A 12,620-nucleotide genomic window follows, 5' to 3' on the forward strand; every position below is an offset into this window, starting at 1 on the left:
CTTTAAACCAAACCATCAAGGAAATGTGTAACTTCTCTAAAAAAAATAGCACCATTTCAGGACTCGTCTGAGAAATGTTACTGGTACAATTTTCAGAAGAGCACTAGGACTGTAATATGACATGTAGTTTGTGGGCAGTGGTTGTTGGGGATCTATCTCACTAGTGATTAAAGAATACCCCTAGCTGTTCTCTGCTCACAAAGTTCAAAAGTTAATTTTTAAAGCTCTACATGGCTCAGTATCTATGCATCAAAAGGACTGCTAGAATGCCTCTGTGTGGAAGTCATCATTGGAGGTTTTTCTCCAGGTGTCTCCACATGTGAGATAAAATGGCTTTGAGCCAGAGTGAAAAAGAGAGCTTTCTCAGTGGGGGTGCCCCATCTATGGGACCTCCTCCGACAAGTTTTCTGGTGCCAAGATCCGGATCTTTTCAGCACCAGATGAAATACTGTAGTCATTCTTCCAGGCTTCTAAATGTTGTTCTTGTTCTTACAATTGCTTTGTTATATCATGTATCAGTATTCACTTCATTTAACTTAGTTACTTATTTTGTTTTACAAAAACCTTGCTGAACAATGATATATAACATCTTCAGATAAATTAAATACATATGGGTCATACATAAGACAACTGATAATCTAAAAACAGCAAATAATGGTGCTTCACTGATTCCAGCCAAATGTTAAGCAACGGAAACCTCTCTAACAATGTCTGATCCATCTTAATTTATGATTTACTACATGGAGCATAAGTTACTTACATGAGTAAATTTATTGGGCAACGTGTTTATAATCTGTTAAAGGGCCAGTGTAGTGATATCATAGTATCAATATATATGCACATATGGCAATGCAATAGTTCTCCACATGGGTCACACAATGGTGTCCGCATAAAACCTGTCTTTACAAAATATACCACGAGGACCCTAAAAATGGGATCCTTGCATTCATCCATATAAATACTATAAAATCTTTTAAACATATAACAAAAACCTTTTTAAAAAGCTGAGAGAACTGCCTTTATCATAATGTAATATACAATCTGTTTTTTTGTTGGGGTATAGTAATGCACTGTGTGTATGCTCAAAGAGATCAGTTAAATGAACTTGGGGACCAGCAACAACAAACATGGATGGAAGGAAGCAGTGACAGCTTACCTTTTCATTTTCTATTCTCCCTCAATATATTGCTCCTCTCACTTGCCATTCAATTTGCAAATGCAATTGAACAGTGACAGAAGCAAGCAAATTAATTAAATTAATGTAATTAAATTAAACAAACAAAATTGTTTGCTTGTTTGTTTGTTTGGCTTTTACCCCGCCCATCTAGATTTCAAATGAATCTACTCTGGGAGGCTTACAGTCCAAGTAATATAAAACCAAGAATGAAAACAGACAATATCAGAACAAAAGAGAAATGACCAGAGTCCAAGAAGAGAGCTAAGTGATGGAAGGGGGGAAGGCCTGCCTGAAGAACCAAGTCTTCAGCTTGTTCTTAAAAACTTCCAGCAAGGATTCCAGGCAAATCTCAGGGGGCAAGATGTTCCAGAGGCAAGGGGCCACTGCTGAGAAGGCCCAGTTTCTAGTTCTCTCCTTCCAGGCCTCTCTTGGGGTCAAGCCCGTCAGCCGCCCAGCTAGGTGGGAGCAGGCGCTCTTCCAGGTATCGAGGTCCTAAACCTTAGGGCTTTATATGTAAGCATTAATACCTTGAAGTCAATGCAGAAATGAATGGGCAACCAGTGTAAGGCCACCAGAGTGGGGGAAAGATGGTATTTTTTCATCCCAGTTAATAGTCTGGCAGCCGTGTTGTGGACCATTTGTAGTTTCTGCATGAATCTCAAGGGCAGCCCCACATAGGGTGCATTACAGTAGTCTAATCTCAAGACTGCAAGTGCATGGACCAAAGTGATAAGTGCCCCAACATCAAGATAGGAGCACAGCTGGGGAATCCGCCGAAGATGTAGATGGGCGGTGCAGACCATGGACTCTACCTGGGATTCCATGGTAAGCGCTGGGTCAGGATGGACCCCCAAGCTGTGAACCTCACTCTTTGTGGTGAGACTCCCCCCCAAAGAGAGGGAGCTTCCCAAACCACTGATAGGAGGGGCGCCCACCCACAAGACCTCCATCTTGTCCAGGTTCAGCCTCAGTCCATTCTGTATCCATTGCAGTACAGCCCCCAGGCCGTGCTCAAGGGATGCAACGGCATCCACTGCTGTTGGAAAAAAGGAGATGTAGAGCTGCCTGTCATCAGCATATTGATGACATGAAGCACCACACCCCCAGATGACCCCTCCCAGAAGCCTCATATAGATACTAAATAGCATTGGAGAGATGATCGAGCCCTGAGGCACCCCGCAATTGAGGACCCACGGGGCCGATACATATTCTCTCTAAGCTGAACTTTCTGGGAACAGTCCTCCAAGAAGGACCAGAGCCAGGCAAGAGCCAGGCCACCGATCCCCAACTCGGAAAGCCGTCCCAGAGGGATACCGTGGTTGACTGTATAAAAGGCAGCTGAGATAGCAAGGAGATCCAACATGGACATTTTGCCCCTGTCGGCCTCCCTCAGTAGGTCATCAAGCAGGACAACCAATGCTGTTTCTGTACCATGATACAGCCTGAAGCCCGACTGAAACGGATCCAGGGCATCTGTTTCATCCAAGAGACCCTAAAGCTGATCGGCCACCACCCTCTCCACAACCTTGCTAAGGAAAGAAACATTGGCGATAGGCCTATAATTGCAAATGTTGTCCGCTGCCAAGTTTGGTTTCATCCTAATGGGCCTAATGAGTGTGTCCTGGAGAGACCCATTAATTATTTCAGTGGCCCTTTCAGTTGTCACAGGCCTGGCCACTTTGATTAGCCAGGCTGGGCAAGGGTCAAGGCAGGAGGTGGTGGCACGGCAGCAATCAAGTACCTTGTCAACCTCAAGTGACGTCACCGGCTGAAAGTAATTCTCATCGGACAAGACAGTGCACTGGGTGTCTTGGCTCAATCTACTGGTTTCAAATAGGGGGTTAGGTCCTGGTGGATGGCCTCCACTTTAGCTTTTAAAATGCTGCAAATTGGTCAGGTGAGATACCAGGAGGAGGCCAATCACTGTGAATAATTCCGGATAGACCGCGTACTATGCAGAATAATTCCGCCTGCTGGTTGGAAGCTTCACTTAGTTGGTACTCGGTGTCTTCTGCAGTGAATGGATCAGATGATGCCTAGATATGGGCATCTACAAGAGATGGGCACGAACCTTGGTTTGAAGGTTTGTGCTGGTTCATTAGACCAGCACCACAGGAGCTATGCATTTCCTTTGGCCACCCACTCCCGGCTGGGTCCTCGACTCACCAGGCAGCGCGTGCTGCTCTCCTCCTCCTTTTCAGGCATTTGACCAGTCCCCACTCAAAGGCAGCCCTGCCCTGCCTCCTTGTTTGATTGGGTGGCTGTTGAAGGAGGCAGAGGAGGGAAGCACACACTCCTGCTGGGACTGGTTGAACACCCGAAGAGGAGAAGAGAAGACCAGCGCACGTCGGCTGGTGAGTGGAGGATCAGGCCAGGGTGGGTGGGGGAAGGGAATGTGCAGGACCTGTATTGCCGATCCAAAGAACTGGCGCAAACCTCTGAACCAAGGTTCGTGCCAATCTCCTACTAGACCTAGAACTTCACACCCAGCCCTGACATTTGCACATGATGTGACCAGGTCCACAAAGGAAACAGAAGCATGCATTTCGCAGTTTCTGCCAGTACAAACACAATCCTAGGTGTTCAGCAACCTTTGGCCTGTGATTACACGTGGCAGCTCCTTTTGCCTACCTGTCATGGACAGAATAAAGCTGCTTTACAGCAACAACAGTAGCTCCTCCTGGCAGACTGAAGAAAGGCTAAGAATTTGAAGTGGCATATTAAAAACTCACTCACTTTCCTATCTATCAAACATATCCAATGGTGATGCTAGCCTATATAGTTGCTAATTTCCTGATTTTTTCATCCTTCCAGTGCACCTCTTCTCATGTTATTTTTTATTATAACTGACAAAATAGTCAGTTTCGGCACATTAGAACGGTTCATAGAAAAATAATAACCTACTTTGATCCACAACCATAAAAGAGAGGCAGCTACAAGAGAAGCAATGAAGGAGAATTAGATTGGCCAACTATATTCTGGAATAAGCTATCATGGCCATCCCTACTTTCATTTTGGATTAAATGAGTTTTGCACATTTCAAAGGCTGTGAAATAAGAATGGGTCTCAAGTCATTTCACAACCTTGGGGGTATATCTGCTACTTCCAGCTGATGCTCTAACTTTACAGAAAGAAAGGAACAAGCAGGGCCTCACCCATGAGTACGAATTACGAAGTGGCTCATAGTTAGAGAACTGGTTACTAAAGAAGGCAAGGGTGTGTAACAGCTTTATTAAAACTCTATAAAATTATAAATATAAATTAGATTTTGACCCACAAAAGTCTTTTTCATGCTGAGCACCACAGAGCTGTGGACAGTGCAGAAAAACCATAAAAGTCTCAAAAAATAATGGCCAGATGTACGTGCCAGATTCCTCGGCTAAGTTTCAAAATCGGAGCTGAGATTTAGTCTTACTCTAATGCCTGAGGAAGTGGGCTGATCCACAAAATCACGTGTTAAAATATAATAGTCTTTTAGGTTCTACAATGCTTTTGGTTTTTATGTTTATCTTCTTGTTTTTGTCTAATAAAATTGGGAGAGACCTTGCAATCCATACCAGGAGAGTTCTCTAATAATAGGGTAACTCTCACTCCTGCCTTTGGATTGCATATAAGGATTACACTATTTCCTCCCTCCCTCCCTTCCCCCTCCCCCATGTCACTTAAGTATGCATGTTTCATGTTGTAACAGGCTCTAAAAGTACCAGACCTTGGTAGATTTTCTCAACTAACACTTTCTGTATTCATGGATTGCTGCAGAGTGCAGAGGTGCTCCAAGACAGGATACAAATTACTTTCTATCTGTCTCTAAACTGAAAATCATATGGTATGATCTACTTTAACTGCTCCCCAAGGATGAATTAAAAGTCATAAACTTTAATATGCAGCACAAACTGGAGTGCTTCCTTTAAGAACATTTTGTAGTTATTTATAGTTATTATCTTTTCAAGCTCCGTAACACAGGATCTATATAATCTAGTTTGGAATATGTAGGCTATCACACACTACTCAGTTATAAGAAGACATGGAAAACTGTAAGACATGAAGGTTGTCATCCTAGGCATGCTTCCTGGAGAATAAGCGTAACTGTATTATGTATGATTTACAGCCAGGTAACCATTTTAAATAAAAACCTAAATCTTAAGCACATTTTCTTGAATCAATGTAAGATGCAATGAAATCAATTGGACTTAAATGGACTGCAATATTTTAACTAGAATACAATTTCTACTGAGAGTCGTTCTGTTTCAGCCAAACAAATATCGTGTGCTCAGAAGTTCACAATCAATACATGTGGCAACTATTGTTGGGTGACAATAAGTCACAACAAGAGATGGGGGTATTCATATGTGAATATCCCCATGCAGGTCTAGCCCCTGGGGCCGGACCATCCACTGTGGTGGCCCCTGTCTTCCTTCCAATCACTCCGGAGTGCTGCTTGGCTAGCTATTTGGCAGCCTTGCAGGGAGACTTATCCTCCCTCTCTGCCAGGAGTGACTTGCCAATCAGGAAGAGAACAGCGCTTGGTTAGCAATTGGAATGATGAGTGGGGCCGGTGGCGGTGGACATGTGAGTGGACAGTCCCGCTCCAGGGGCTGGACCCTCATTAACTTCAGCTATATGGACATACTCGTATAAGAATACCCCCACCTCTACTCACAACCCTACAAAGCGACCAGACACCTACAGGGTGGGCAGGCCAAAAATGTTTGAACTGAAATTCTTCAACTTAGCTAGAACACATTTTAGCTTATAAACTTACACAATAGCCTACAGGTCAAACATCTTTTATCTACAGTGGTGCCTCGACTTACGAACTTAATTGGTTCCGGAAGATGGTCGTAACTCGAAAAGGTCGTAAGTCAAAGTACCATATCCCATTGGAATGCATTGAAATGCAATTAATATGTTCCGGCTGAAGAAAAAAAAATAACAAAACAAAACAAAACAAAAGTCACTGCAAGACCCATTGGAAACATGATTAATCCCTTCCAGCTGAAAGGGGGGGGGAAGCAACCAAGTGTGCAAGACCCATCGGAAATGCAAAGAAAGCAAAGGGAGCAGGTCGGAAATGCAAAGCAAACAAAGTAGAAATCAAGGGACACATGCAAGACCCATCGGAAATGGGCAGGGAAACCCCAAAAAGCAACCAAACCCCCAAGACCCATCGGAAATGGGAAAAAACATTCCAAAAAGCAACCAAACCCCCAAGACCCATTGGAAATTGGGGGGGAGCCAAACAAACAAACAAACAAACCTCCCAAGACCCATCACAGCACAGAAACATAACCCCCCAGTCCAAAACTACACTGCAAAAAGACCCAGAACAGTTTTTTAAAAAGCAGAAAACAGCACCTTACCTTTACCAGGCAGCCTCCTCCGATCACACACGCTCTAACTGCTGGGGCGAAAGAGCTGCAAAGAAGCAGCCTCTTCACCACCAACAGTTAGCAATTTGAATTTCCCACCTTTTATCCCTGCCTTTTTTCTGTTCATAACTCGAAGCTCTGGTCTCAAGTAGAAGCAAAATTTTGCGGCCGGAGCTTGTCATAACTCGAAATGGTTGTAAGTAGGGACGTTCGTAAGTCAAGGCACCACTGTATTTATATTTCTAATCAACCAAGACATGGAATGTAGCAAAAGCCTGAAAAGCATCAATACATTACTATTCTGTCAAATTCCTTCTCCCTCCTAATTTATGTCCAATTTCCAAATGTGTCTGTGTCTCAAAAAGGAACAAAATGAAACAAAACTGTGCAATCGTACGTATTTGTATTCACAATCGTCACGTAAATCTGTTTAGATTGAACAGGACTACAGTTTTGAACCTATTCATTGCTCATTCAGTAGGAAATTGACTTTATTTTAGTGGAATTTACTCCTATCTAAGTTGAGAAAGGACTGCAACCGTACAAAATGATCTTAAGCACCTGTCATGGCAGGAAACTATATCTATGGCATAAAAAGCACAGGACACAGTGCGACATACTTCCATGTAAATATGCCCAGAACTGTTTACTGTTAGTAGTTTCCTTGCTTCATCTGTGTCATGGCAAAAAAACTGTTTATATTCTAGAGGCAACAGGCAAGTGACTATTTGAATGCTTGGTAGCTACTTGTACCCTTGGTAGAAAGTGTTCCTCAGTCTCACTGCTCAATAGACATACTGTAGTTCAGTGTTGTTTTACTACTTACAATGAACTAAAATTCCATCATTGTCTTTGTAGAAAGTATTGACATATTGTTTACATATCTGATTATTTATTTATTTACTGAATGTGAAATGATAAATGAATTCATAAGCTATTTATCAATTAATTATTATACATTGTTAAACTTGATAGTATACATATTATGGTGTTCTGATTAGGTCAAGTTGCCAAGAATGGCCCTAGCTGTCAAATGGGTGGTATATCAATCAATCAATCAATCAATCAATCAATCAATCAATCAACCACCAACCAACCAACCAACCAACCAACCAACCAACCAACCAACCAACCAACCAACCAACCAACCAACCAACCAACTAAAAAACATTAAAGCAATAATTAAAAAGTTACATAAAATATAAATGAATCAGTTTCCTCTCCCATTTAATAGATTACTTACTCTGAGCCTTTGGACCTGACAGCCCTGTTTTTCTGTCATCTTAAAAAAGTGACTGAAGTTAGATTCATCTAGCAGAAGATACACTGAAATTCCTCTTTTAGATGCTTCTACAACTTCTTTGAAAATATCCACATCTGTAAACATATCCATAACTATGGCAACAACCTGTGTAAGAAAAAAAGAAAGATGTTAAGCAATATCATACACTAAAGATGCTGTAAAATACTGTAGAACTTGAAAAGTATAGGGAATATATAATGTTGATAATGTCCAAGAATTTAAACATAGTCCTCCGAGGAAGCTCACAAAAATATAAAGCATTAAATATCAGCTTACAAATAATATATTTAATAAATGAAAGTTGTTGATTATCAGTGACTCATTAATTTTAAATTTGTGATGAGATAATAATTTATGAACAAACATAAAAATTTGTGAACAACTAACCATTTGCAAGCATATGCTTGCTTATATATACAGGAAACCAGTGAAAACAGAATTATACAACACTGTGTACTATAACTTATTTTCCAATTGGTACTGATATTAATTTTAATTTTTTTGTTCTTTCTTTTTCCCATTGTATGAATTTTAGATCTTGATTTATGGATCACCATATTGACTGTTATTTAGGCTTGTATGGGGTTCTGAGTTTTAATTTGTAAACTATCCAGAGTAGTGTTCCCACTAAAAGGGCAGTATATAAATCAAATAAATCAGATAAATAAACAACATTAAGATGGAAATTACAGTAATAGAGACTGAAGAAATAGACATGATAAGAGTGACAAAATTAGTGCACTGGTAATTATGCAAAAATATTTAACAACAACAACACCCTGTTTCTCTGAAAATAAGACCTAGCCTGAAAATAAGCCCTAATATGATTTTTCAGGATGCTCCGTAATATAAGCCCTACCTCAAAAATAAGCCCTAGTTAAGTGAAACCCTGCCTTCCACCATTGTACAGCATTGTGCATGGGACTGTAAAATAAAACATCCCCTGAAAATAAGCCCTAATGTGTTTTTTTGGAGCAAAAATTAATGCAAAAATTAATATAAGACCCTGTCTTATTTTCGGGAAAACATGGTAGTAGTAGTAGTAGTAGTAGTAGTAGTAGTAGTAGTAGTAGTAGTAGTAATGGACAGCATATATACTGTGCCGATATTTAACAAATACTTAGGTTTTTGGCTAAAACTTGTATCTGTTATATAATACCAGTCAATATTTTTCTTTCTTTCTTTATTTATTTCATTTATATCCCGCCTATCTGGCCAGGTCAGGACCACTCTATTATAAATTTGATTGACTGTTCCTGGTGTTTCTGAATCATCATCTTGCTGTTTTAAGTACCTTTAATTTCTTTTGGCTCCCACAAGGTAGCAAAACAGAAGATAGTGTACAACTGGCCCAGGAAAGAGGTTTTCATTTGTCACACAATCAGTACAATAATCATACAATAGGCTCACCAAATGAAGCTTTCATCACATGGCAGTTTCTTTTTTTAATCAAGTATTGACAATAGGTGTCAACAGGAGAAACACTCTCATATCTTGTTATTTTCATCAAATGTTACTGCCTTGCATTGAGACAGATAATTAGCCCATCTCTAATCCAGGTACTGTCTAATTCAACTGGCAGAAATTGTTTGAGACCTCAGGGAGGTACGTTAGGTACCTAAAGTTCTTTAACTAGAAATGCCAGAAATTAAACCTGACTACTTCCACATTTGAAATTTCTCTTAGCATTTTGACCCATAACATTTATTTGGGGGTCTAATGTGAGATCTAATTTCTGACAGCCTACGCAGGACTGATCGTGATCAACCTATTACTAGTTAGTACATTTCTATGCAAGGCTGGAGTTATTTCTGCAACCGTAGAGTGTAACACAATTTTTTTGTTAGTAAGGATTTTTGCATTCAAATTGTGTTTTACAACACATTTATGGTAAAAAAAAAAATTGACTTATAAGACTGATGGTATATGAAGCTGTGGTTTTCTGTCACCAAATGAGTGCTTTAAATTTGATTGCTACTTTGAAGCCAGCAACCAACAGAACAAATATAATTTACATGAGTTGAAATTAGTGTTCACTGAATACTTTAGCTCAATAAACTACATTAAGGAACTCTTATTCAGAATTCTATGAGCTTACTCATACAACTCAATTAAGCAAACTGATGACTTTATAATCCCCACACAACTAGTACAGTACCACATTCCAGCTAGAGAATCTCCATGAAACTTGAAGTGTGGGCAGCGACTGAAAAAGCCCCTGGCCTTTAAGCCCAAGAATGGGTTTATAAAAATGCACTGTGGATACTTTGATTCATTTCTTAAACAACCACTCCCTGTATTTCATCACATATCAAATGGTACTGTACAGTGGATTCTTAGACAAAGTTAAGGCCTCATTTAAACACAGAGTATGCCATGTAGAACTTTTTGACACCCATTGTAACTGTCAGAGGTAAACACTGCTAACTTTCAATAAGAAACATTGTCAAATCTGAACAGAATTTCTGAACTTCAACACATTCCTCCTGAAGGAAACTCCATTGTTATAGACTAGCTAAGCACTGTATCTACAAGCATCTGATAATTTAAGCAGCACCCATGTCTTACACCAACATTTTGAATGTTCATTTTGACTTTTGCTGAATAAGTCCCACCTGTTCTGCATGTATTTTTTAACCACACGTCCACTCGCTGAGTGTTTGAAACAATTTAGAACAAAGCCATTAAAAGTTTACAAATTAAAAAGGATTTTTAAAAATTGCACTTATTACAATAAAACAAGAGAACCAGTTAAAATAAAAGTCAGTTTTAATTAGTAAATGATCCATCAAATAACACCACTTTTGCCAGGCATCTAAAGGCCAATACTGAAGGCACCAAGCCAGCTTCCTAAGGAGGAAGTTCTGCCATCTGCATGCTACCATTCTACCGTGAGTGTAGGAGGTATGTTACATAATAGAGTTTCAGATAAGGAAAACACAAGCTCTTGCAGGCTTACATGGGAGGATGCTCAGATACTCTGGCTCCAAGTTGCTTAGGACTTGAGTTTAGCTCATAAACAGGAAGCCAATAAAGCTATTTAAAGATGACTTTTAATGTGACTTACAAAACATAGCCCAGACTATCCTTGTGCTAGGTGTAGCTTCCTAAAATTATACAGTACTGTATCAAGAACACCATGTAGTACATGTTACAATATTCTTGGTGTGAAAATGGGGGAAAACGGTATCCCTGTCTGTAACATTTGCTCTTTAAATAGTTTGTGAATTCACATGCATGGAACTGTGCCTGAAGACCCATGGTCTGGAACCTTTAGACAGAGAGAGGTTTGGTGGTAGCCCACCCCTCAACTACGGCACATGCGCAAGAAATTTGTACCAATATTTGTACCAGGAGGGTTATCAAGAATGCTACTTTGGCAGACAATAGATCCAAAGAAATTGCAGCCAGTGGTTCAAAAGGAGGCTTCACCGACTTAACAAGGGCTAAGGCCAGGTTCTAAGGCAGGACCAACACAACCGATATGTGTGATGCACAGCAGCTATGCCAGAGAAAATATAAAAGGTATCTTACTGAAAATTACAGCCTCAGATTCTGACTCTCTTCAGTTTTAGCCTAATTACTCAATCACTATGACCACCACAACTTTCTAAATATGGCAGCTAACGAAACCTGAACAAATGATAAAAAAAGCCCAGATAAAAGGCCAGCTTGTTTTGTCCCCTCTAACCTCAGTAGTACTAAATACACAAAAAGCTTTTTAAAAATAAAAACATTAATTGATTACATTTATTCCAAGGAAGGAATAACAACAAGGACAAGAAAAAAAACAGGAACAGTGAAAGATACAATAGCAGAATGATGTTATTCATAAGGAGGACAAGGGGAAATCACTTAAGAGACATTCAAATGAAGCAGCATTATCTCTGAAATTTGAAGTGATTCAACATTAACAACAGTTTTCAGGGAAAAGTTCAGCCAGATACTTTTCAAGCCTTTTATTTAATACTTCAGTGCCAGAAGATCCAAGTGATCATTAAGCTGCATGGAAGAAAAAAACAGGAAACATCTGTCAAATTTATGTTGATATGGATTGCTGAACTGAGCAGGGGGTTGAACTCAATGCTCTTATAGACCCCTTCGAACTTAATTACTCTGCAATTCTATCATTAAAGCAATAAAATGTGTCAAACATCCCACAGTGTATTTCAGCTTCAAGACATTTCTAGGTAACTATGAATTCCAAATGCTCTGCTCTTTGTGAAATAAAACAAAACCTTCCAAGAACATATGCACTAATAGAATTTATGAATGAATGGATATCTGAGATGACTTTAAACAACTATTAACTAACTTACCAACATCTTCATAATTCAGATTTTATAAGGGACATTTTCCACTAAACATTAAATTTAAAAAAATTGTATTGACTTTGTAAATCTATTGAACTCAGAAGATACAGTTGTGTTCAAAATTATTCAGCCCCCACTGAAATTGAATGTTTTGGCCATTTTGACATTTATTTTGATCATTCAGTCATCTTGCTTACATTTACATGAAAGAGGCACTTGTAGGTCAGAGAAATATAACCTTAAGTTTATAATGAAATAACCACAAATGTCTTTTCTGTGCTCACATCATTATTAGTTTTTATTCAACCCCCAAGTGACATTCAATCTTAGTACTTAGTACAACATCCTTTTACAGTTATAACAGCTTTTAAACGTGAAGCATAGCTTGACACAAGTGTCTTGCAGCGATCTACGGGTATCTTCGCCCATTCTTCATGGGCAAAAGCCTCCAGTTCAGT

General features: G+C 39.6%; 1 protein-coding gene across 2 annotated transcripts in view; it reads right to left on the bottom strand.

The window, feature by feature from the left end:
• Window positions 1-12,620, bottom strand: part of FAM83B (family with sequence similarity 83 member B) — an 89,718-nt gene that overhangs the window by 28,858 nt on the left and 48,240 nt on the right. For both annotated transcript variants that reach the window (XM_073000401.2, XM_078386438.1), the window contains exon 3: window positions 7,790-7,954. In XM_073000401.2, the coding sequence (XP_072856502.2) occupies window positions 7,790-7,954 (165 nt within the window). The remainder of the gene's footprint in view (window positions 1-7,789; window positions 7,955-12,620) is intronic.

Source organism: Pogona vitticeps, chromosome 1, assembly GCF_051106095.1.
Source record: "Pogona vitticeps strain Pit_001003342236 chromosome 1, PviZW2.1, whole genome shotgun sequence".
NCBI classification, from domain to species: domain Eukaryota; kingdom Metazoa; phylum Chordata; class Lepidosauria; order Squamata; family Agamidae; genus Pogona; species Pogona vitticeps.